Raw genomic sequence first — 27,962 nt, forward strand, 5'->3', positions numbered from 1 at the left:
CTGATTGTCCAAGTAAATCTATGAACAAATCACATTTGCTTTTACACAACCACTCAGTCACTATTTAACCCTTTTCTTAACGGATTGTGTCATTTTTAAATACTCCTTTTCTATAATATCCAGCATATCTGTATAACATTCACTGAAGACACTGTTGTATTTTGGAGCTAAATAGTGTTGGTGCCCTCGAAGCTCTTCATTACTTACCCGGACATAAAATAATGTCTTGGAATAATGGGAAATATTACCTGATGAATTAATTATGATGATAGCATCTAGGGTATAGAAGACTTAAATGCCATCTTAAATTACATGCACACATTAGAAAACTTTCAACTTGTCTCATTTGCATAAAAAAGGAGCCGAACTATGTATTAATACAAAGGCTCTCTTGTATAATCACTGGGAAACCTGATCAGTTCAATTTAATGTAGAAATGATTAATGATATAATGATGAGGAGAAAATAAGGAAAATGCTTCACATATAATCGTGACCATATATCTACTCTACATGTACTTTATATATGCTGTATGTCTGTCTGTAGGCATGCATACATATATACATGTCTCAAAGTTTATCCCCTATCAATTTAAAAACTAAATTTGTTTTCAAGTTGACACGGTGACATTTTTTTTCCATTACTATATTTGAAATGTCAGGAGTGATTGTCTCCTGCAATAGTTCAGCATTTTTAATTGACTTATTGCCAATTTAGAAGCAGGGAATTAAAGTGGTCAGTTCCCAGATAACAAACGCTCGGATGTACTGAATCAAAACGCAGATGTAATTCATTGTGTTGTTTCATTATGTGCACTGAGCACCAACGACTATTAACACACAGCATCTAAAATAGGTTTGGTGGAGGGGATTGGATGAGAGCATGTCTGTTTCACTAAAGCTTGATGAAAGCCTGTACGGTGATGTTATGAAGATATCTGCAGTATTACTGTTATTGAATAAATCATAATAAAAAAGATTAGAAAAAAAAAATTCTTATGTGAAGGGATTAACAAAAAGAAACATTCAGTGGAGATTTGACTTTTCTTGAAAAGCAAAATTACAGGTTAATGGTATTCTCTAAATATGCCTGAATATGTCCATTTATTCTATTAAAATAATGTCTTTGTTTGTGCTTTTTCAGCCCCAGTTGAAGCCTTTCACCTCTAGTTTCTCAAACTGCTCTTCATTTGTCCCGAATTTTCAAATATCTTTTCAAATATTTTTTTGTCTAACATGTACAGTGTAAAAAAAAAAAAAAATTTAAAAAAAAAATCTATTTCTTCCTTCTTTCCTTCACAAAAGAGCCCAGCACTAATTAAGCTCATACATACCTACAGTAAGTTCACAGGTAAGCTCTCCATCACGGCATCGTGGCACAGGAGGGGAAAAAAAAAGCCCCCATATTGTGGAAATCTCCTTCTCCTTAGAGGAAGCGAGGGGGAGAGAAAGTGGGAGAAGGAATGCCTTGCCTTCCTCATTACACTGCTGTCATTTACTCTTCATCCCCCGTACTCTTTAGTGGCATTAAGACGGGATGTAAATTTGACAGTTAACGCTGTTAGAAAATGGCTAGTTCAAGAAGGGCAGGAATTAGAGATGGGCATTAGGCGCTGATAAGCTCCTTTCCTCTGCCGCGGCGGCTGCTTAACATTCATGGGAAAGTCATCATCAAACAACGTTATCACAGCTCTGTTGACGGCTGAGGAACATCATCACTATGATAATTTTTTTTTATAGCTGTGAGCCAAAAAAGCACTCTTTTATTTCAGCGGTTTGTTAATGAGATAGGAGCTTGTTGGTATGGGCAAATGCAAACTTGCCACTCTCCAGCATTTGTTTGAGTCCCCCAGCCTCACCCGCTCCCCCATCGTATCTCCCCTACCGCACCCCCTCCACACTGTTTAATGTTGCAGGGAGGAGGAGGGGGGGAGGTAGAGGGGTGGAGGCATTTTTTATGTACTCCTTTCGAAGTGCTCTGTGTACATTGCTGAAGGAGGGCCTTTATGTGTACCTTTGCAGATCAGTCGCTCAAAGAGAGGAAAACACGGTTATATCAACAAACGCTCTCTCCTAACAGCCCTGTAGCTGGCACCTGTCACTCACCTGGGATTTAGCCATAGATCTGAATAGAGGCCCAATTTTGATTGTGATTGAAGCTGAGTAAACTCCCACCAGCAATAGCATATGATCAACTCTGCTATTAATGATGAAAAGGCTACTTAAGCTGTGGCAGTAACTATGGCTGTAAATCATTTTCATTGATTGTTCCTGTTTATTTATTGTGGAATTATTATTTTTTATTATTATTATTATTATTTTTGCACTCTGTTACGACTGGAGCAATTCACATGCGTGCTAGCTAGCTGCCAAGGCTAAGCAGCTTTCTCATGGATAGGGATGCAAACTGGGGGCTGGAGATACCAGAATCAGATTTTGGCTTTATCACTGTTTGTGTTTGTGGAGTGGGTTAAGAGAGATTTAATCTTTAGAAATCCTTACCAAGGGAGACGATAAATCATCTCTAACTTGTTCTAATTACTTCTAAAACTTTTTGTTTGCACTGCGGTTAGTGAGCAAAGGTGAGGTGATGTGTAATGTGCTCCTAAAGCTCAGTTTAATATGAAAGTGCAGAGACATTCTTATTATAAGACTACGCTATTACTGTTGCAGGTTTCATGTAATTTCAATGTGTGTGTATGTAAATAAATCATTGTAGACGACCTCTGACGAAACAATTTGACCCAGTAAGAGCCTGACTAAAGCAGAAAAAATATCATATGATGTTGGTAGTTGAGCAATAAGTAATATACCTATTTGGCTGCTTTCTAGTGTTTTCACTTCATTCAGAAATGTCTACAATATGTGAACGTACACTGTATAAACCACATAGTGTCGGTGACTTCAGAGCTGCTACCTGTGATGTGTCTCGCTGTCAGCGGGTTTAGTTCTATCCAAGTGATGAGACCCTACATGGCAAAGAGCAGTAGTTTGCGCTGCGTCTAGTTAAGACGCACCGAGTCTGCCGAAAAGATTTTTTTTCCTAAATTCTCGCACCAACATCTCAAAACCAGGTAGAAGAAAGCAGAAGCAAACCTGCCAAATCTCCACGACGCTGTGAAGCTCTTGGTAATCATTGTGGCAGATAGAAAAGTCAACACTTCCTGGCATAGAATAAAACTAGACATAGATTCATGCATACAATTTCTCCATGTCAATTAAAATCCTGTGATCTCGGCTATTCTGGTGTTAAGAAGAGTTTTTCACAGCTTTATGACTCAGAATTCGTCATGATAATTGCACGGCACCTCAGTCAGCTAATGACTGGACATATAAAGGAAAACAGGAAGACAGAACAACAACTGTTTTAGGATTTACACTTGTAAACGCTTGATGCTACTATTAGTGCAAGAACATGAAAAATGTCCTTTTTAGATACATCACTTTACAAAAATAATAATAAATAAGGTTTAATTATGTGGTGCATATTTTTTACTCATACAGTAAGTGTTTTGACGTTATCAATGACTTCTTCCACCACGAAGTCTATTAAACAGATTACTATTAAGACAAATGCAAAGAAAAATGACTTGAAACAATCAAATTCACTTAAAGTTTAAAACCCCAATAAAAACCCTCCATATAAATGAATTGTGTTTTTCAGTTATAAACTGGTTTTGACACTCAACATATAATAATGATAAGCAAACTACACTCATGTTATGATTCCAATCTAAGAAGAAAAACTTGACTGCTGCTGTTCATTGAAACATTGTTTATTCGTTGCTGGCTTTGTTTATGAATTGATTGGATTGAAGACTTTATTTTTCCATTGTAATGATTTTTATTGAGCGTTTGAGAACTGACAAAGCCGCTGTGTAACGTTGTGTAAGTCAGCTTGTTTTACAATTTGGAGCCGTTTCTTTCCTTGGAAAAATGAGTACAAGGCAAATAAATCACAGATGTTGTGCAGTGCTTTCAGATCCACAGTAATTCTGTCCTTTGAGTCGATTCCACAGCATTATCTCCACTTTGTAGTGGTGTCTGGGCCCTTTGTCAAGTTAGTTCAACAGTCCTCTGTACTGTAAACCACCACTGCTCTGTGTGTGGCTCTGTTATTTAGTGCCACTTTGAGAATGTGGATGGAGCTTGATCTTCTGTTTCTGGGCACAGAGTTCCTTTTCAGGGTTGGGATTTGTTGCTTTGCACTTTTTAATCTTTATATGACTGTACAGTTAGTTAATCAAAGGCATTTCATACGGTTAAATGTCTATTATTCTTAAACCAGTCAGTGCCACCTACTTTATTCTGATGATTGACCAAAATCTTCAAACGCAACCAGCCGAAAGGTCTAAAAGAAATGTGCACTGGAGGATCTGGGGTTGATTCTTTGGCTCACCAGCCTGTAAACTCCTCATAACTAAGCTACAGTTTGGTTTCCCTTATTTATGATAATGAAATGTAATTCCACCCTTTACTGACATGCAGCGCTCTTATACTCAGTAAATTATTCCCTTTCTACCCTTACTTCTATATTTTGAAACCATTACTTAATCACATTGTCAAAATCCCCATTCCCTCTCATCAATCCCACACTGAGCTTTATTTGTGATCCTCTCTTTCTTTTGCCCTCACTCATTTTATTCACTCCATGTCTGTCATTCAGTTTTGCTGCACATTGGTGTTTTCTTTCTTTTTTGGGGGGTGGATGACTGGATTACCCCTACTGAAATAGCTGTTACTCAGATTTTAGGTCATCTACCAAATCCATTAGGGAAAAATATACAAATAACCCCACTTTTCTCTGCCATCCACAGTCTGCGGTAGTTTAACAGTGATGTCAATAGTAAATAATCTGCTTTGTCTCCTGGTATATTTTTGGTTATTGTGTTGTTGTAAACAAACATTTCATGAGGATAAAGGCTATCTGCCTACCGGTGTCACCACTCGTTCAGTATGGATACTGAACTGTGTCACATTATTATCTCTAACGAAAGGCTACGTGAGTGCAAGCGGTAGCAGTTCTCATAATTCCTAATATATTAATTTATAATTAGCGGGTTTAATGAAACTGATACCGCAATATTAGTTAGTAGGTGTACAGTTTCAACAGAAACAAATCTGCTCATTCACTCCAATAAAAGTGGCCACATGAAAGAAATAAAGTGAAGAAGCAAAGAGCATTGAAGCTAACGAAGTGTATTACACACTTATTAAAGTAATTTTCGCTTTGCCTCCCAGACCTGGCCAAAAACACTTTCAAATTCTCATTGTACTGCGAGGTAGGCTATGTGGAGCTTTTTTTTTTTCCTTGTTAACTTTGAAGTAAGCTCGAAAACGTATAGGTAGACTGGGGTGGCATCACATAATCAGCAACTTCAAAAAGCATGCTGCCACTTAGCACTCCTAAAGCTAATGTCCCCGAGACATTCAGAATGGAAATTATTCAAACTCATTTAGTGGCAGTAAATTGGTCTAAGTTCAATCAGAAAACAGACTGACACTGAACAAGAAGTGCAGCCTAATTATACTTGTTTGTCAAATGAAAATTTCATTTGGGCAGAAATGAAACCTTCGAGCAACTTCTTTTAAGGTGAGCTCCTAGTTGTATTATCAGCTAAATGCAGTAAAATCCATAATCATGTGATGATAATGAAAATGGAGCCAATGTTAACATTCAGGCTTCCAATGCCCGGGGCACATGGCGATAAAAATTAAGTACCATAGTCCTCTGCCAGGCACGCTGACACCCGGGCTGGTCTTTAGCCTCTTAGATGCGTTTTTGCATTTTAAAAACTTTATCAAAGCACTGTTGCAATGTGGAAAATGTCAACGTGAAATGCACTGAAGGCAAATTGGAATTTCATTAATAGTAAAATTATTGCTTTTGACTGATGTATTACTATGCTTGTTAAGAGCTGGAGAGTGGAACGCTCATCTGTCTGGTCGGCAGTCTTGCCTCTTCTTGTCCCGCACCATTTGCTAAAAGTTAGAGATCTACTTTCCAACTGGAAATGGAAATATGAAGCGGCTAAAGTTGCAGGAAGTGAAGAGCATCCGGTCGGAGACATTCGTTTGTAGTAAAGTATGAGTACTAAGACTTCTGACGAGGATGCATGTGAAGACAGACAGAGAGAGAGTTGGACATTAACTGATGCTCTTTTTTTGTTAGATATCTGTGTACTTGGTGTCCGTCCCTGCTTTAACATGGAGCCGATGCTCAGCTCATGATTGACCAACACAACGTGGATTTGTGCTGCAGAGCAGTGAGGTGTCTTCTTCTTGTTGAACCAGGTGACATCCAGTCTTAAATGCAGAGAACAGACCCCAGAGATCCCGCTGTGGATTGGTATTGCAGGTAAATAGGCCTAACCTGGTGTGAAGGTATCACTTCACCGAGACCTGGGCTCATTCATGAAGCCGTGGTGTTTATTGATTTACCCCGTAATCCTCTCAGTGTCAATGTCGTCAATGACGGAGGAGAAAATGGGGAACGGCGTGTCAGATGGAGGACGTTTTCTGACAGCCGAACGAGACAACAGATTAGTTTTAATGGAATACATGGTGCTAATGCTCTCCTGTGGGTATTCATGGTCTCCTACCTGCCACTAGGTGGTCCAAAATTATTTGTTTTGAAATGGTGATAGACCAGGTATTACAAAAAAAGGCTAGACGATGTGCAGTTTTAATATTTTATGGCAATTATGTTGCCATTTGGTGTTTGTTGTGACTCCCATCAAGTGTTTGTGATGTAAAGACTCAGGATATCAGAATGTATATAAGAATTTAGCAAACAGAGTTGGCATTTACTCGTGACTTGTTTTAAAAATAAAATTGACCGTATTTATTGAGTTTATCTGTTTCTATTTGGGCGAATGAAGAGAATTAGCTTACAAGCTAATGTCCTTAGGTTTTACCAGGTTTCTATCACACATGGAGGTTTTGCTTAAATGTTAGAAAAGTACAATGCATATTGGCCTTATTTAAGCTTGTGTTTTATTTTTGTCGAGTTATCATGATACAGGAACTGCAATTCATTATTTGACTTGACACTGTCTGACAAGCTCTCACATCTGCATTGTCTCTCTGTGGAACTATTCATTTGACAAACATAGAAGTCTTTGTTACATCTTAGATTTTATATCCATTTTATTAACTTTGGCACTTTGTCATTTACAGTTACAGAAATGATGACAAATATAAAGCTGCAACATTGTAAAGATGACATATTATGTCCTCTTTAGAGATTCCATAGCTACTTACAATACTGTCACACACAAACGTCTTTTAATTGCCTGTACAGATATGACAAATGAAGAATCTATTTAGTAAAAAGAAATAAACACTATACTACATATAACAAAATTAATGTTTTTAACCAAATGTTTCAAACAAAATGGTCTGAACATTTTTTAACCTTGTACAAATCTTTCATTTAAAGCCAGTCTCCATATTAACTTTACTGAGAGCTCTCACAAACAGCACTGGGTTTATCAGCTGGTAAATTCCAGTAAGCCGGTTCCTCTCACGGCACGACTGTGCTGTCTTTGTGTGCTAGTAGAGGGCTGTCAAATAGACCTGGTCACAAATACAGAACATGAGATACACTGTGTACAAAGGCTTGAAGTAAAAACGGCTTTTACAAGATCAATTTGCAGTGAGCTGTACCAGATTAATTTTAAATGTACTCTTCATGTCAGATTTTAAATGAATGATATACAATTACTCTTGGCAACAAGCAGAATTCAGCCTCTTCAGCTAAACATATCAGAAAGTCTACCTTTTTAATCAGGCTGATAATAACTGTCAGTGCAGCTTGTGGAGTAAACAGTGAAGCCCGTAGTGGCCCCTTCCTCGATAACATCGACATTTCACCATCACTGACAAATTACATTACTACCTGGTACAGAACGAGCTTTCAGGAATTTAAAAGAATTTCAAGCGGCACGATGTTGTCACTCCTTTCATCTAGTTTAATGACAGTATTAATTGGATTTGTAATGATGTTTTAGGCAAACTTATTTCAACAGACATCTTTCAGGCAGTGGCCCTCATGATAACGATGAATAGTGCATGCCTGGCATACACTCACTGTGGATCAGACACCGAGGTGTGTCATAATATTTGTAGGGGAACTCTGACCTCTTGTGCCGTATTGTGGAAGTGCAAAGTCCTTCTGCGATGCTGGCAGTGCTGGTAATAACAAGCTCTGTAATGCAATATCTTTGTAAGTATGCACTTTAATTTTAGAAATTAAACCTTCTCAGAGCGCCCTCTCACAGCTCCTCCATGTGTGGGACTTTATGAAGCCCTCAGGTGACTTCCAGAAAACTGTCATAATAGTCCCAGGAGGAACAGGTTTGGTGATATTTTGAAAAGCCCAAGGAAATGGTCCACAAGGATCCATTTATGGGTTGTTCAACACTGGAACTGTGAAGGAACCTTTATCAGTCTCTGAAGGGATATATGCCAGTGCTGCTTAGCCCAGGCTACTGTACCAACTCGTAACGGAACAAATTTGGATTCAATGTCATCATCAAATCTGCATTTATTACCGTGTGTCGTGCGGTGCCCTGCGGGCCTGTTCTTTCACACGGTTCATGACCTTTGCTGTCTGACATCCCCGACCGTCTCGGCGCTCCCGTCACCCTCCGCTGCACACAGTCATAGCAGAAATACCATTAAATATTTCCTAATATTCCCTAATCCTTCAACAATACTGCCTTATATGCAGTAAGGCATCGGGATGAGAAAGCTTTTGCTAAGTTCTGCCTCTGTGTTACTTTTACTAACTTGGACAAACAGTCCAACCCTGCATTGTGCCAACTAGCAAAACAAAGGGAGTCACTGATCGTCTCTCGGAGGCCACAGATAGCTTTTGGACACAGCCCAGTTTGATGGAATCAAACATTTACCAAGCAAGGACCAAACATGTGGGGGATGGGGGATGGGTGGGGGAATGGGTGGGGAGGGGGGTCCAATATTTCTGAAGTCATGTTTTTACTCAAGCAAAAAAAAGAGAGATCAGTTTAATGAAAGATTAATGTGAGATAATGTTCAATCATATTGACCAATCAACAACTGACCACACTTAGTGTTGTTATACTGCCTAGCTTTTGCTACACAACAACTAAAGCAATTTCTCTTTTTAACTTCCATTTATTAAACCAATTTAATTCTCTCAAACTTAAAAACCAAAGCACAATCTCATTCTGTTGTCAACCAGCATTTTAGATGATTTTAAAACCTTCTCTTTAAAGGTGCTGCGGGTCCCAGTATTTGAATTGTTTGGCCTCTCGTGAATTCTGAGTGCGGTCAAAATACCTCTATGTTCTAAATTAAACATGCCGCTCACAATACTTTCAACTTATGGGTTTTTTTCACAAATTTGAAGAGAAATTTGCTTAGAAAATCTAATAAATGGAAAATGTGTTCTTTTTGTGGCACTTATTTAAAATGTTGGGGTAACTTTTCTCAACCCATTTCTCTCAGGAGTGCGACTATTCCTCTTTATTCCTTAGCTGTCACCTGTGATCTGTAAATCTCAAGTTGTAAAGCACATATTTAAGTCGCTACAAGGGAAGCAAAGAGATTCATGGAAGCCTGCATATTGCTTTTGCTATTGTTGATTCATCTTATGAATCCATCTCTGTCAGCCCGATGAATCGTAATGAAGCAGAAATCTGTCACATTTACTCCACAATGAGGGTAGCTGGCAAACTTTCTGCGGAAAATGAAACTATTATCTTCAACTAGACACGCACGGGGCTCAATATAAATAAATAAAGTCACACTTATCTGGTGGCCAGTGTGATTACTGTAGCCAAAGCTGACATCCAAATTGACTGTCTTATCATGTCGAAGTGATTTCAGCCGAGTGGAGACTGTAGATGAAAGCAAAATGATCTTTAAATAGTAGTTAAAGATGGTTGCTCGATAAGTTGTTCCACAACAGTTTTGATCAATGAAGCATGCATTCAATATATTGCCTATTTAGATACGTGAGATAAACTTAACTAGTCTTCTAAATGATTCACAAATTATATTTCCGTCAGTACAAAGTAATGACTTCATGGCCTTGTTGAATTCTTAATGTTGGGACATATTGTAAATGTATGACGCATGTAAATGCTTCAGGAAAATGATGGCAAGCTGCAAAGATGCAATTTGAACATTGTTGTGTATTTGATTTAGTTTATAAAGCAAGATAAAATTAATTTCTTATTTTATCTATACTATATATAGTATAGATAAATATTAATATATATGTATATATATTTATATATATACATATTAAAAACACATATGTATGTATGTGTATATTTTATATATATATATATATATATATATATATATATATATATATATATAATATATATATATATATATATATATATATATATATATATATATATATATATATATGTATATGTGTCAAACTGGAAAAAATACATAATTTAAAAACATTAACAATTACTCCACTTAAAGTATCTATACTTGAAGCGCACTCGTGCATGTCAACCACTGGTCAAATAATTGAAAACGGACCTTTAAAGTCATATTTCAGGAGGAAGCTTTTACCACCTCATGTCTAAAAAGCCCATGAATTGAATTCGCTGTGCTCTCCCACGACAAAGCCTGTCAGGTGGGAGCTCCGGCTGTGGAAAATGTCAGAGCTATTTTCCTCTTTACCAGTCAATGCAATGCTTGTTTAATAGTAATTGGAATCTTATCCTGCTGTTTGCTCATCATTTCCCATGCCTCGTTATTCCACACCTAAACTCCATTTAAGTTTTTAATAACATTTTAGAATAGTTCCCATTCAGGTAAACAGAATCTGATTACCTTGATGGATTGAAAATGTATGTCTGACGGTAGTTTGTTTGATTTATTTATTCAAGGGACCTCATATGGAGTGACGTTAATGGGGGCAAACAAACCGGTTTCCATACCTTTTCCAAGAACACAGAGGTTTACAGAAACTGAGATTTTTATTTTGGTAGCCTCTGCACTTCTCTATTCCACTGAGGAGAAACACTAAGAATTAAAATAATGTCGGCCAGACTTGATTTGTTTGTCCAAGAAGATTTTTTTTGTCAGCGTATTATTGTTGCAGCATATAATAAGGGGTTATGTCGTTCTAGACTCTGGCTGTTTACAAAAGCACAAGACAAGAGTTTATTCACTTGTCTAACCACAAAAGTCTCCACAATCCACCTGTTTAGGAGAAAAATACGAGCCAGTAGGAGAAGTTTGTGTGACTTTAGATATTTCTAAAAACTGAATACATGCACACTCAGAGCCAGAAGCCAATGAACAGAAACTATTCTGTGATAGTTTTGGATTTCTCTCTCTCCATAAGCCTCTCATTGTGTTCGAGGACCTGCTTTGCACAAGTGCTTGCCAGCTGCTTACCAAATGAGGTTATAGTGTTTCCCTATCAACTGTAAATTTCAATAATTTGTTGGAGGGGCCTCTCACTGTCAGTTTTTATCATATTATCAATGACGACTCAATTTTCCTCTGCCACTCCATCTCAAGCACTGACCCCCGGCCCTATTACAGTCCTGTAATGAAGTGCAATGGAGTGGTAATTGGTCCACATTATACCAGATCAGGTAACATTAGACTTATTTTCTTATCACAATGAGCCCTCCTGGTGACTCTCAATGAGAAACCAAACACAGTTCCTTTCTTATGCAGGCTATCATCCAAATAACATTTCAGCTCCAGACCCTTTCCCCATTTCAGTTTTCCATTTCAAGATTGCGCTCCATGTCCTCGGACTGTGCTTTGTTTCTAGTTTCCTCCACTTTAAAAGCAGCAGCCTCAGAGGCAGAGCAGATACGAGGTAGAGCTTTCCTGGGATGGGGAAGTACAGTAAACGAGACGGTAACATGACCATTATGTCGGTGATATTAGATGTACAGTGCTCACACCTCCCCCTGTTACAGCTTCCTGCCTTGGACTATTTTTGCTTCTTGGTAACATCAGTTTTGATATTTTTCATGTTTTCTGTCATTACTTCTCTCTGAATCCAACAAGTAAAAATATGTTGCCATTCATGTTAAAATAAGGCTACATGTTTTCCTCTACTTCTTCAAAATTACCATGGAAATACAAAGTTTGCAATTTGGAAAATTGGTACAAATCAATTTTCTTGTACCCACTGCAGTAATTATGTGTCTGTCAAAAGAGATTTCATGACTCTAGTAACAATGAGTCAACTAAGGAAAGTTGCAGAGTTATTTCCGCCCAGGATTAAGGAAATATGGAGCAGAATTAAATGTGCACTTTCCAATAAAATAAAACCACCCTTGTCGAGCAGCTTTATATTGAGCTTCATATTAATCAGTCTGACTAACATCTTCTGGAGGCACGGGTCACTCAGACTGAAACTAAAACTAAAACGGTTGGCTTGGTCAGTAGTAACCTGTTCTGTATGCAACAATGAGATAATCCAGTAAAATATAGCTGAGCTGTTAGTGAACTTTTGTGCTCCGAGAGGCAGGATGTCAGGTCTCTGTTGTGAACTGACGCACACTCTCTACCAGAGTCTCTCTGTGTGCCGAAAACACACCGAGCACTAAAAAGACAGGATATTGGATAACAAGGTTAAAATATAGGAGCAAAAATATTCTCTTATTAAACTCAGGCTGAAGGGATTTGATTTGAGCCACCTAATAGATAGTGGTTTCAAGGGAGCCCAAACAAAAGGTAACGGGCCGGTCATGCTTATGGTAGCTAATGGCAGATTTAGAAGAAATTAGGAACTTCTTTTTCTACAGGAAATTGTACTTAAAGACAGGTCATGGATCACCCTGCTCTTCACAGGCAGCCTCAGAAGTCAGAGTGAACTTTTGCAGCGACCATTACTAAGTCTGCGTCGTGGAAAGAGGTTAAAGCAGAAACAAAACTAATTGTGTTATTCGAGAAAAGTGAAGCTGTGTAAATTGATTTCGTGGATCAAATTCACACTTAGACCTGTGAATAAACTTTGTCACTGCAATTAAAGAAAATGAAAACTGGGGGCAGCCTGCACTGACAGTATACTGTATGCCAAACAAACCAACCAACAAAAAGTTTTAATCTCCACTAAGAGCAGCTTCTTGGCTTTGATCTGACAAGTGTCTGGAAGTTTAGTGAAGTCACTCTACAGGAGAGGTGATGGTGGTTCTGTTGACGGCAGTGAAAAATGCAGCTACAGAAACTCTTTGAGGACACTTTGTTGGGCTGTGATCAGTTCATCAATTCTCATTCGATGATCATGATCACTCATGATTGCTGTGTGTTTATTGGCCTTTTTCTCAACTTCTAATTGGTTTAATGGATCCAAGCCATGCCAGGAAAATGTACCTCACGTGTAGCTTTCTACAATTGTTTCTCACATGATAATCAGCTTAAAAAGGGATTTAAGTTTCACAGTCTCTCTCATTTGATTTAGACGTGTTCATCTTTTTTTGCTGATGTGAATTAATTTTTTTTTTTTTTTTAAAGTAGCAAGTTAATTGAGACAGTGAACACCTAATCATCATCTCATCATAATCATCATCACTTTGCATCATGAAGGACAGTTGTAGAGTAGCAATCATTTTTGCTTCTGTAATATATGATGCATTGCATTGTGGGATTGTCAGCCACGCTTTTTTGCTCCACTGAAGAGTTTGTGTGATTTTTTTCATCACATAATATGGTGAACAGTAAATGTACAGTCTGCGTTCCAGGAAAACAAAAATCGTAAGAATTTATTTAAACATACTGTATATATTAGGACTCTACATATGAATAAAGAGTAAAGTCTTTACCTTTAACAATATTAGTTAGTGTTTTAAAAAAGCAAGACGCATTACCATGGTAGCTATTCGTCCATATTCATCTGGAGGAGAGCAGTCATGCTCTCGGCCTGCAGAAATCCAAAACCGTTTACTTCTGTTAATGTAAAGCATTGTCTTTAGTTCATCTCAAACACAAATTTGATCTGAAACAGAGGAAAAAGAATTGGTCTCTGAAATTTAGTGTTTTACCCAGAATCGTGGAAAATTGAAGCACTCCGGTGAGGGTTTTGGGAGTCCTGTTCTGAGCAAATATAACATTTTGCAAATTTTGCACATTTTTTGAAACAAATATGATTAATATATCCATTTTAAAGCTTCCAAAAATGTGGACAAAAACAACACCCAAAAAGATGAAACTTGCTGTAGAAGTCCACGGGGGAATAAATACAACCATTAGACCTGAGAAAAGTCCTTTAGTTGGTATTGAGGCTGTCCTCCACAATGATTCAGGTTTGGTGGTGCCCAGAATAACACGGGTGCTGCCCCTAAGCCTCATAATGGTAGGGGAAACCCTGAAATGTTTTTTGTCAGTAGAGTAAAGACATGTACTAACTTCTTATTAAACTATTAAAGAATCTGACATTTGTTGAGGAGTCTATCTTGCCAGCATTGTGTGATATAATGGGTTAATAATGCTGAAGTATATTAATAAATAATTGAGTATTAATGCTTAAGTACCTAATCACACCTGTGTAGGAGCACCTTCTGTGTTCCTTGTGTAGTGTCTGCTTTCTATTGTTGTCTGTGTAGCGTTCAGTGATGTGGACTGTCTGCTGCTAAGTGAGTGTCTCCTGCCCTCTAGTGGTTGCAGTAGTGTGGTGCCATACCTTATTGCAATATGTTGTTGTGTATTAAAGGAGAAATTCATGGGGAGTCTGGAAGTTTACATACTGAAAACTAGTTGCATCATGCAGACGATTCATTCAGCTCATTGACTCATTTCTCATTTGCCTTTTTGACTGAAGAAACAGTGTGTGTGCTTTTTTTTGTTGTGATGGTTCTCAGTCATTCAGGTTTGAGCACAAAAGTAACTCTGCGCTAGAGACAGAATCATAATGATAAAATTCATGTTATTCTAAGTTTCATTGAAAACATTTGTAAATTCTAAAGCTGAAAAATAGACTCAGAAAGTCCCTTTCACTTTTGATGAGCTCCCCACTGACATCAGGACAGCAGAAACTCTGTACATCTTCTGCCGCAAACTAAAAACACACCTCTTCCGACTTTACCTTGAATAGGAGAACTTTAGTAGCACTTAAGATGGCACTTACTGATGGCACTTTGTAGTTTGGCTTTCTTGAAGAAATTGTATTTGCTTGATTCTTGTTGTTCTGGGTTTTGTACCCTCATGGTTGAAATGCACTTATTGCAAGTTGCTTTGGATAAAAGCGTCAGCTAAATGAACTGTAATGTAATGTTGAGTGTAGCTGATTTAATGCTACATATCACATTTTGTTTCACATCTGCTAATCTGGCCACAGCAGTCTTTTACATATTAAATGTCACAGTGACACAGAAACAATGTATTGCCTATAAAAGTATAAACATGTCAGTTTAGCAATAACTGAACTCAATAACAACACTGTAAGATCCTGTAAAGTATGACAGTGTTAGTGTGTAGAGATGAGCCTGTTCATTTATCTGAATTATTGTCTTACAGAATCACTCAGACCATTGAACTCTTCAGACACACTGCACCTTGTTAAGGAAGTGAAAAAACGGAAGAAGCCTGTGGCTCACACATCAGGTGAATTTAGACACTCTGTGTGTGTGTGTGTGTGTGTGTGTGTGTGTGTGTGTGTGTGTGTGTGTGTGTGTGTGTGTGTGTGTGTGTGTGTGTGTGTGTGTGTGTGTGTGTGTGTGTGTGTGTGTGAACAAAGAACCAAAGTATTGTCTAAATAAAAGACTAGAGGCTTTGTGTTACTCTTGTCTCTGTGGACTGAGCCTACATGTCTCAAAATTCAACCCCCCCCATCTTTTTAGTTCTTTCATATTCATTTTGCACCTGAATAAGTAACTGTTTACAAATGACTAATGAAGAACAGTCAGAGGCAAATGTAATCGCACACGCTTTGCACACTCTGACACGACTATGGTACATTTTTTCACTTCTTCAACAGTTTCAGGAAGTGAGCAGAGTCACCAAAATCAGGAAACTAAAGGTTGCTATTAATACAACTGAGCAAAGGGGTGGTCTGAGCAAAGGGCTGGTGAAAGCAAATGCAGTTTCAGTTCACGAGTAAAGGCGCTTTACTAAAATTGAGAAAACAAAAAGAAATAGTTGGGCGAATGATGCTGCTCATGGTGTGATTTCTGTGGATTTTTGAGGCTTCACAACAATGGAGGAACCCGTGTCAAGAGCTGAATCAGGTGAATATGAAACATCACGTTGTCGAGTTATTGTCAAACGGTACAGATCTAGCAAAAAAAACTTGTTTGTCTCTTTACAATTGGCCATTATTAAATAATATGGATTACACTTGAACTGTTTTATCTTCTTTTTTTAAGTATGATACATTTATTGAATTTCATTTCATTTAACTGAACTTTCATTGAGAATTTTTTTTGAGACTTAAAAAAGAGGAAGTATCTTGTCGTCCATTGTGGTTAAATCTTTGTTGGTTAACTTTAAAGTTCCTATATGCCTAAATTTGAATCAATCTATATGTTTTCGCTCTTTTCTCACAGCGCCATCATTAATGGGAACTGTGATGAAGGTGAACACTCACATTGGGTTTCTTTCCCAGTTAGCATGTACAGAGGTGAACTTGACCTGATTAAACACTGTAATGAGTCAAACAAAATTACTCTGACCAGTGTTGACACAGTGCAATGTTTGCACAACTCCTTGTTGGCTCTGTACCGAAATATCAAACAGATCGGACATTCATTCTCCAACCACAGTCACCTTGACGTTCCACAGCCGGACAGCTGGCACGCTGTGGAGCATTTCCATGACAAACATGCAAACCAACACATAATACCACCAGTGTCATGTCATTAGTGTAATTTTTTGAGCCGGATTCTGATTCATTTCACATGGTGATGCTGGATCAGCCGTGTCTAAGACAAACTAATGATTCATATTTTCTAGTTTTACGCTTTGGTAAGGCATTTTGGAGACTTTGAGTGCTCTACATACCAATCACTGTGATATATTCTGTTTTTCAGTACATTCTGACTCCCTCGCCACACATGAGCTGTTAATTCTGCACACTGCTGAGGCAGAGGAATGGGCCACCTATTTGCAGCAGATCTTAAAATCTTCCCGAAAGTTCCATAAGAGGTCCATTTTGCTGTATGTGGTGGGTCCAGCCGATCAGCTCCACGGACACAACTTGGACTATTTCCAAAGCTGCAAGTGCATTGTGTTGCTCCTCACAGGAGTGTTCCTCGACATCCTCTGTAACCATGAACTACAGGCAGCCCTTGAGAGAGTCCTGTACCCTCCACACAGAGTGGTGGCGCTGTTGTGTGGCGTGTCTGAGGATCACGTGTTGGCAGAGATTTTCGAAGACTGGCCAAGCTGGAGAAAACTCTATGCTGAGGATGAGCCTGCTGTTTACCTTTCTACCATTCTGGAGTCAATCACTGATAGTATGCAAACTTGAATCACATATTTTTTATTTGTGCCTTACTATATACCTATAATGTTTTATTATAAGTAAATGTCCAAGGTGTTTTCCTAAAAGAGTACAACTGCTTACAGGCCCCGAGATCAAACATAATCAATTAAAGATTGAGTTCACCCAAATTCCAAAGAGACAGATCATGTCATTCAGCTGTAACTGTGTCTTGATAAGTTGATAGTTTGGAATTACTGAAGGTTTGGAGACATCAAACTCTGAGGCACTGAAATGGAAGTGAATGGAATTTCATACTGAATAGTGGTCAAGATTTAAAAAGAAGTCTTTGATAACAAAAAAAAAAGATCAAAAGCATCTTGACAATATCCTGTTTCATCATGAAGACCCGTAGAACCAGTGGTTTTCACTTTGACTGAAGAAATAATCCACGTAAGGAGTTTATTATATTAAGATACATCTGTGAATGATGAAATGTTTTGGAAAACACACATAAAACTCCATTACCTTCTATATGTGTTCGGGTGGCAGCAAAAGTTTTAGAGTTTAACACCTGAAAAATAACCTTATGGAACTGAAACTATCTTCAGAAGTATGAGAGAAAGTGGGTTGTTATGTGTGTAAAAGGAGTCTTTAGGCCTTTGTGAATTATGAAGGGCTGAATGCAATACCTTTATCTATGTAGAATGAATTAAAGATGTTTTAATTTGTAGAATATTTAGGTGTCAATCAAATCAAATATTTTTGATATGATTTTTTTTACTCAAAGGCAGGCAAGCTAAGGCTGAGCATGAGAGCGAAGCTGCAGCAGCTGCAACGGTGTTGCACATCACACCGGCCTCATCAACAGAAAATCCCACCTCTGGTGAAACAGAGGAAGTGGTTTCAGAAGAGCAGAACGAAACTGACCCGAGGGAAGACGGGTCTGTGAGGACGGGGACTTCGACGGACAAGGAAATGAACTCGTCCACACACCTCACCTGTGTCACCGTGCAGCCAAGCAGAGTTCTGTGTGGGGTAAGACTGAAGTACATAACAATAACTTCAAAGGCTGTATTCGTATGGAGTGCAATGAGTGTTTTATTAAGATTAATTTATACATATTCTGCCTAAAATTGTGTGAAAGCTATATTTAGTATTTACATTGTGTTGCTCCTTAACTGGAGCAAAAGAGTTTGTATTGCTGATGGTATTTCACCCCAATAATTTGTTTTCTAGAAATGAACTAGTAATTAAAAATAACTGCTAACCTCCCATTTTATTCTACTTTCCTATTTTTTTTTAAGGATCCGGAGAAACTTTTTATAATTTTCACTCACAAAATAGATGATGAGTCGGCACCAGAGGTTGAGTTTTCATCTGCAGATGTTGTTGCAAAAAGGGTCACAGGCGCTGTGGAGAATGAATACACAATAAGTGTTACTGCACCTGGCAAGTATCCACAGGAAGTCATGTGACCTTAACCTGTTTTAACTGTTTTCACTGTTGCATGCAAGATCGCCAAACTTAAATGTTAACATATATATACGTTTCCATCTAGATATGCCTGCTGGAGATGTATCTCTCACTATGTACACTGACCAATCAAGTGTCGGCCTAAAGCCTGTTACTTATTATACCAATATGGGAGAAGTCAATCGGTATCTTGAAAATGCTTCTGATCCCATTAACTTCATCTGCCAGGTGAGACACTGTTATACAGGAAGTAGTAGTAGTAGTAGTTATACAGGCTGTTACTAGTCTAATACTTCCTCAGGTTATATAACTCGTGTTTTACTTGCAGGCCTTCAACCTGACGTCCAATGCAAGAGAATCACTGGACAACATGTTAACTGACTCATTCAAATCTAAGATGCCTGCTACTGGTCTGCAACTGTTTGGAATCAGACAGATTGAAGAGCACAATATGTCGTCATGTGAGTACATGACTTTGACTTCTTGTTCTATTAGTTGCCCACTCTGATTATTTCCCCAAATATTTAACAGCATGTTTTGCTGTGTATCAGGAGAACAGCAGTAAACTATTTCTTCCATTCCTGCAATGCCTGTTGGATCTTTTGTGATTAAAAAAACAGAACGTAAAAGCAGCTTTTTGGGAGTCACCATACATTGTCGCATGTGTTTGCTTTTTGTGCTTCAGATCAGAGGACCCAGGAACTTCCCACTTTGCTCCACTTTGCTGCTAAGTACGGTCTGAAGAAGCTGGTGACCATCCTCCTCCGCTGTCCGGGCGCTCTGCAGGCTTACAGTGTCATGAACAAACACGGAGACTACCCAAACACGCTCGCAGAGAAGAGTGGCTTCAACAATCTCAGACAGTTCATGGACAAATTTGTTGTAAGTCCAGTGACGAAGCTTTTTTAGTTGAAATATTTACTACTGGCTGTCAGGTTTTGGTACATGTTTGTCCGTCTCTCATGTCTACACTAATGCAGGAGACAGCGGACCTGCTCAAGTGTCACTTTGAGGACAACATTGACGCAGATGATGGTGCAGAGGTTTATGAGATGATGTCAAAGAGCTCGCAGGATATCATGATGAAGTACTCGGAGGACATATACGAGTCAATGCTGGAGATCGACCCTGAATGTGCAGAGGACCTATGTGGGATTTTATTTACTGGTCTTAATAATTATAGACAATAGAAAAGTGGTAGTTGCAGATGCTGATGGTGCTCCTTTTTTTTTTTTTAATCAGATGAGGTGATGAATGCAGTAAACGACGAGAACCCTGAGGAAACTATGCTCAGGAAGTTCTTCCAAGGTATTCATTTGAATAACTTTCAAAGTAAATAACTTAAATACAAACAAACTTGTATGATGTCGAGATGTGTTTACGTTGTGTCCTTCAGCAAAACCGCATGCCGTTGAAGTCGAAGACAACAACAAGCACCTTAAATGTGAGGAAGAGGAAAAACACCATCACAGTAAATTTGATCAGATTGAGGAAGAGGAGGATCCGTACGATGTCCACCTCGAGGATATCTATGATACTGTGGATGCAAATAGCACCTATAACCCAGCAATCCTGAACCGTCCACCAGCCCCCATCCCCAGACCTCAATCTGAGTGTGAGGCTGAAAAGCCTATGCCCTACATCTCTAGAGGTAATGTGCAACCTGGTTTTATTTACTCATGTTTTATGTGTTTATTTCATAAAACTGTTCTTCTTTTTTTTTTTTTGCAGTATTTCCAGATAAAGATACATCCCAGAGTAAAACAATAGAGACGGGATATTCTACAGGTAAAACACAGTTTAAAATCAATGACAATCTGTTTGTCTTTCTGTTTTATCTCATCTCGGATAGATTTTAAGGCTGTTTTAAAAGTGTGAAGAATTTAATTGGTTGTCACCCGCCCCAGTATCGACCAACTCAAATATCATTTTTTTGGATTTAGTAAACTAAGCAGGTTACTACGAGAAAAACGGTTTACTGACAAGTTGAAGTATATTCTAACTTGTATTTAACATTATCTGTTGCTACCAACATGCACTGTGTTTGATTTATATTTAAATCTTACCCCTGAGTGTATATAAGGAAACCACAATAGATGCTGATTCTATGCAATCATTAACCACTGTGGTATCGATGTTCTGAGACTCGAGGCTTCAGGTGAAACCAAAGTGGTGAAATACAACAAGTGACCTTTGTAGTTGTCTTTGTGGTTACTGCAAATTCTATGTTTGGACATCTCAGAGCAAGTAGCTGACGAAGAAAAAATATTCACAGGAACTTGTGCAAATAAGGCCTTGTCACAGCAGATGTTTTCACCTGACACAGCAGGAGAAGTGCAGGTGTACAAAAGAACACTTTCATGCAAGACCTCGTGTTGACTGCCCAACACATTAACAACTTGGTGTATTTTTTTTTTATTTGAACAAGTTCTTGGCTGTTTAAATGTGTCATTTTCTTAAATGTTCCTCAAATAAATTAAAGACTTTTTAAATGCTGTTGGATATTTTATAATAATTTTTATAATATTTCAAACATTAGCATTTCTTTAAATCTGCCTATTGAGGTTTCATGTGACCAATGAGCTGAGCTCTGCCTTCACATCACATGCTTTGCATTGTTTTTGCTGTTTAACAATTAAAAAAAAGAATTTAAGACTGTTTCATAACTTTTCTTTTTGTTGAATGGCCACCTTTTCCACCCGTTCAGCTCAGCTGGTGATAGAAACCCCCACACCTGCTTATGACCCCTACGCTGGGATGAAGACCCCTGGGCAGAGGCAGCTCGTGTCCCTGCAGGAGAAGGTCAAAGTGGGGGAAATTACTGTGGATGAGGCTGTACAGGAGTTCAAAGCCTGGCAGTTTGACCATGAGCAGAGGGCAAACTCCATACGCTATCAGCAGGTAGATCAGTTATACAAGGTTTGTGGTCTGTGGGGTGTTGGTTGATTTTCAAACAATAAATCTAACATGTGTCTCTTTTTTTCTGAAGGGATACCTGAAGCGATTACGAGACAGCATCACTAGGCGTCACAAAGAGAGAGAGAAGACTGGAAAGGAACTTGGTAGAATCATTTGACTATAGAAATGTTTAATGTATTATCCAGAATCAAATATCTTTAATGCAGCTCTCATATGTGTTTCCATGATGGTCTGACTACAGTCTGAACGTATAAAATGATTAATTTACAGGCAGCACACACTGGTAAATTGATAAGTAGCAACCTGATGTGGTCTCTCATCTCTTAGATTACGAGATAAGTGCTCCGCTGCAGAGGAACTTGTACTGGGGCTCCACATTGACATTAGAGTGTGCTGTGTATGAGCAGGCACCCAGAATTGTGGCTCTGCCCCCTCCAGGGGCTCAGGTCATCCAGAGAGGCACCTGGAAGACAGGCAGCACATCCAGCATATCCAGTGAGTCCCAATGCTGAAATTTTCTTTCATAATTTTTTTTTTCTAAACACTGTGGCTCAATGGTCCGAGCTGTTCTTTCAGAAAGGGACTAAACAAGAGGAGCACAGTGAAAGTTCTCAGCTCTTGGTCTGTCTTGTGCTTGTGTGTCTTTCTTCCAGTTCTAATGACATATTCATCAGGAGTTATGTAGACTGTATATGTATCTAAGTGACCGTTACTTTGTGATATTACTATTCATGGTGTTTGTACCTGCCTCCACATTACTCAGGCAAACGGGTGGAGGAAATGTTTGAATACCACAGAACTCCATGAGTTCCAGTTCTGATTGTCACTCTGTCTCTTCTGTACATCACTTTCCCTTGTGGTGAAGGATGAAGGAGAAGACATTACTAGAATACTCACTGTATAGAGACCACAGTGGTACTAATGATGGAAAAGTTAAATCCAATTAAATAATCAAAAACTAAATTAGGTAGTGGACAGACTGGTTCAGACATTTTGAAAGAAAACCAGGGATTTCCTGGAAGTAACATCTTGAAATTCATGCTGATCAGAAACTACTTCTACACCAATAACTTAGATTAATAGGCTTCACCCACTGGGGTTGACAGCTGTCTTGACTTCATCAAAAAGTCCTGTTGGATGGCACCCAATTTATGATGTATTTTGGTCAGTCAGTGAATCCTCTGTGACTACAAATTAGAGAATATTTAATTCTTATGTCAGGAGGAGATATATCTCTTGGTTTTTAAAAGAAAACAATTACCAAAAGAAATCTAAAAATCTTGAACCAAATCTCATTATAAAAGATTTCGGTGTCTCCGAATTCTTTAAAGATAAAAAAAAAATCATGCTTGTGTCCTTGTCAACACGTCCATCTGGTACTTTTTATATGTTGGAAGACATCATGAACAAAATTATCAGTAAACGACATGGCTGTGCATTTCGTTTTGGAACTGCAGTCTGATAGTCTCAAAAAACGGATTCAGACAGTCCGTTTCATAGATCACAGACATAAGGAACCAATCATGTCAACTTGCTGCAGTGGGGCTTTCCATATCATTGTGCTGCCAGCTTGAAATGCAGGCAAGCAGCAGAGGGGTGGATGGAGGTAGAATGGAAACAGGGACTATTTACAGAGTCATAGATCCACACACACTGAATGAAGGCAAAGGTGTTATCTACTGCAAAGCCACTTCCAGGCATTAGGGAATGTTTTCTTACTTACAAAAAACTCACAGATTATGGTTTGATTAGTTAAAGTTGTTAGTCATAAACTAACTTTCCCACATTGAAGACATCTGTCAGCCTTTTAGCTGACAGAGACTGAGACACTCAATTATTCCTTACCACTTACTGTATGTTTAAATTACTTATATATTTTATATCATCTGTTTTCTTTGTTTATGCTGTTTATGCATGAAGAATCGTACTTTATTGTAAACAGTAGAATTTGTTTCCATCATAACTACAAATATAATAGTGTCTTGGTGTTTTATGAAGGTTTATTTAGTTGGTGTGCAAATTCAACAGTAAAAGGGAAAAAAGGGCAATTGCCCATCTTTTCTTGGCAATTTTGTGCAACTTTAAATGAATTAACTTTCCCCGTTCATTTACATCTGACAGCCAGATAATAATAGCAGAAATTCACTGTAGTTATTTGTTTGTTCTTTTAGGGATGTTTCAGTACTCAATCTATTTTTGTGTTACCAACTGAGTTGACAAACTTAAAAGGAAGTTGAGCTTTTTTGAGTGAAAGGTTTTTCTGTAAAAATGTCACTTCCATTTCCAGTACTTTGCATTTGATTTTTGTTTTTCCAATGAATGCTCGAGCCTTTACGAAAATGATCAGAAATGTGCACACAAACATCTGAATCGTCAAACACTGGTTTCAAAAACACTGATATGTTGTCAGAAGTTCAAGAATGATTTGCTGACAGCCTCATGATTCTCACATTAGTCTGTCTGTTCTCAGAAAGCTTGTCTGATGAATCACGCTCTGATCGCTCTACCTCTCCCTGCAGACACAGCGTAGAACTGTAACCTCTTTGTTGTGAGACTTTAAAAGATATTTTTTATCCCGTTTGGGGAAGTGGTCTGACGACCCTCAGAGAAACCTGAAATCACGTGTTTTCTTTCCAGATTAACCTGTTTTTTCTTTACATCAGGTACTGAGAGCAACAGACTGAGCACTCACAGCACCGTCAGCTGCAGCAGCGGGACGGAACCTGACTTTGAGGTGAGCACGGATTAATGATAATGATCTTCAGGGCATGTCGGAAAAGCAATCTTTACACAGACTTACCTCCTTTTACATCAGAAAGTCGGACTCTGTCATGCTTCATGGCCGCTTGTTATCACACTCACTAAAACTTCACTATCTCTTGTGATGCTGCACATGTCTGACCTTTGACTTTTGCACATGGAACATCCACAACATAACTACATGCGCAGCAGAGAGGTAGACAGGGAGTCTTGTGTTCAGTTTTTACCTCCTTCTTCAGTATTTCATTTCCTAAAATACTGACAAGTGCAGATCTATTTATATTTTACAAAAACATAGTTAAAAGACTCAAAGTTGAAGACCCACGTGTTTCTTTCTTGTCTATTCTAGGAAGCCTTGCTCAATAGTTTCATAGAAATCACTTGACAGGGGTGTAATCAGAGAGGTGGTGTTTCTTTTTGCAGATCTCACACTCTAACTGAAACCACCTACTTACATTGTGAGCGAGACAAGCAAGCAACTAACAACATGTATTTTTGTATTAATTGAAGATCAATCTAATCTTTAAAATGTTAGAAAACGGTAAAAAAAAAGATAATAAACCCCAATGTGTCTACATTAAATGGATTGTTTTGTTGAGACACTGGAGTCAGAAGGTTCTTGAGAATATATTTAAACTATTAAATGACTGTCAAAAAAAGATGCAGATTAACATGCTATTGATCTTGTAATTGATTAATTGAGTACATTTTATCAGCTGTAAAGAGATTATTATGGAATCTTTAACTTTATTTAAATGTTTTATTTTGAAGTGTTTTAGGTGTGGTCACATATTCCTTTTTTTTTCTTTTTTTTTTTTTTTTTTTTTTAAAGGACTCAATAGATAATCTCCCTCCTCCACCACCACGACCTCTGCGTTTGTCTGATGCTACACCCCTCATCGCTCCACCCAGGATTCCCCCTCGGATCCCAGAAAGGTCAGTCTGAACATTCAATGATCAGAATGCAGAGCGATGCAGTGCTGATGTATCAAATCCACGTGTACTGCAGTGTGACAGCGTCTAATAGCATTTATAATAAGTAGATAGCATAAGAGTGTGAAAGTGTGACAGAAATGGGGAGACTAACAAGAAATCTACAGACGATAGAGAGGAAATGTTCACCCACCAATGATTCGCAGCTGTGTACGGCAGAGGAAGCACAGTGTAAAACACAGTGAGAAAGTGATGAAGGCACTGATGTTTATACTCTGTTAACATCTAAATATCTTCCATGCACAGAGGTGACAGCCCTCAAACTGAGAACATTTTAAAATGATAGCTGAGATCAAAGTAACACTGAATGTGGTTTGTTAGTTAACTATAACTGCACTCAATTCCTGTAAGTCTGTGAAACTCTGCAGTGTGATCATTTTAACTGATAGAGGCTGTTCTGCCTCTCTGATCTCTTCAAAAGGTAACAGTACAGTGTGCACGACAGATAACCAGGTATAAACTCTGATACACCTTCAGTTTGTTCAGCTATTGAACGTATTATGTATATTGTATTACAATGAACTGTATATATCATCTTATTTCTTCTGTATGCTATTATTGTGTAGGAAGTTTCTTACTTTTTTGTTGAAGTCCCTCAAATGTTCCGCAAAGCAAAATTTCAGTGTTAGCAAATATAAAGAGTTTGCAACACTGGTGAGGTCCAATAGAGTTTTTAGTATTGTGAGATTACATAGACTAACATTTATGAAATGCATTTAAAAAGGAACACCTACACCGGGGGGCTGCGTTTAATTTCATAAGTTTTTAAATATCAGGTGTGACAGTGTGTATGAACTTCAGCTGAAAGTAAACGCTGACGATTATATGACTGAGAATATTCTATTTGGCCTTGTTACATGTAGTCAATGGTGATAAATGATAATACCAAACAATCAATACAATTGAAATAATTGTTCAATAGAAATGTGTGCTTTTTCATTTTTTTAGCTACAACAAAACGGCACTAAAACTTAGAGTGACTGCACTGGGACGGAGGAAGTCGGAGATGTCAGAAACAGCTGACTTGAGAAATAAAACATCTATTTAAACTAGCCACAGTTAACTTTGGCTAAAACTTCAGCTAAACGTACTGATTAGATAATAGTTTCTGTTTAAAGAACATATTGGTAAGCATTACTTTTACACAATTTGCAATTCAGCCTGTAAACATTTTAAACCCTTTTATGTTCACTTAGGAAACTGCTCTCAGCCTTTGTGTGGAAGAACAGACAAGCAGGCGAAATACAAAAATGTTGGATTTAAATATGACTGCAACAATTGTATTTATCTAACCAGTGACTTACTTACCAAGGGTTGGAGAACTTTTAATTACTGGTACAAATACATAAATAGATAGTGCTCTATACTGTACAGAATGCAGCTTTCAAAGTCTGCAGGTATATGTCATAATTTCTTCTGTTGGTGATTTTTCTCTCTATGATCATAAATTGGAAGTCACAGTTTACCCACCCTATACTGTATATGTACAGCTGCTTTAAAGCTGATAACCTTGCAGCACAGTAACAGTATGTTTTCCGCAGGGTGCCAGAGATGGTGCATGAGCGCTACATCTCCTGCCCGACACGAGCGCTCCCTCAAATCCCCTCTCACAGACAAACCAACTCGGCACCTCCGATACCTCGCCGCCTGCGGTGATGACCACACGTCTTCATTGTAACGGGGTTAACGCTCTTAAGTTATGGGTTATTTTTTTACTGCAGGAAGAATGGAGGAGAAGACTGCGTGTATCTCTGTAAACAACCATCAGGATTTCACAAGTGAACTCTTGCAGAGAGACATCTGTTTGTTTTTTCCTTTTATTAATTTTATACATCAGTAACTGAGTCTGTGTACAGTATTTGTGTGTTTGCGTGTGGATGAGTGACTCATACTCAGAACATATATATGTTGTGTGATGTTTTTGCTGCAACAATTTGTGTGACACCTGTAATAAATATGGGACATTATTATAATAATTATTAAGTATCCAAGTAAAACTAACAATATGTTTTGTTACATTTTTTTTTTTTTAAATTTAGTTCTTTATGTTACGGTTTTTAAGTCAAATGTGTTGACATAGCGGAATAAGGGAAAATAATTTGTTTTATTTGAAATCTAAATTATATTAATAATATAATAATGAGCCGTGTCGATACCAGAAGAATATACAGTGTAAGGTATTCCTGTTTATTTTAGTTCTTAATTGGGAATTTTTGTGACATTATATTGTACTTATTTTACCTCATTTTCTGTCTCTACTATATGTATTAAAGACTGATATTTGTATATTATCTTCCTGAAACTTGGAGAAGCACCTGGTCATGTACGGAGTGTCAAATAACCTTCAGGAAATGCCTTCAGTTTTGTCTTAATGTAATTTTTGAATTTCATAATGAATTAAAACTGCAAGCAGTGAT

General features: G+C 38.0%; 1 protein-coding gene across 1 annotated transcript; it reads left to right on the forward strand.

Moving 5' to 3' along the window:
• The first annotated feature begins 16,028 nt into the window (after nt 1–16,028).
• Nucleotides 16,029–27,847, forward strand: pik3ap1 (phosphoinositide-3-kinase adaptor protein 1). Its single transcript, XM_069689945.1, has 17 exons — nt 16,029–16,204; nt 17,006–17,431; nt 18,188–18,435; nt 18,705–18,849; nt 18,959–19,101; nt 19,202–19,334; nt 19,559–19,755; nt 19,854–20,022; nt 20,116–20,181; nt 20,270–20,524; nt 20,605–20,661; nt 21,581–21,774; nt 21,863–21,935; nt 22,120–22,287; nt 24,456–24,526; nt 25,385–25,488; nt 27,087–27,847. Exons 1-17 carry the CDS (start codon nt 16,174–16,176, stop codon nt 27,199–27,201), a joined length of 2,595 nt encoding a protein of 864 aa, XP_069546046.1. The 5' UTR covers nt 16,029–16,173; the 3' UTR covers nt 27,202–27,847.
• Nucleotides 27,848–27,962: the final 115 nt, after the last annotated feature.

Source organism: Brachyistius frenatus, unplaced genomic scaffold, assembly GCF_029030835.1.
Source record: "Brachyistius frenatus isolate BFR_SWC_R1_liver_20210118 unplaced genomic scaffold, ASM2903083v1 Contig_8, whole genome shotgun sequence".
In the NCBI taxonomy this organism is placed as follows: domain Eukaryota; kingdom Metazoa; phylum Chordata; class Actinopteri; family Embiotocidae; genus Brachyistius; species Brachyistius frenatus.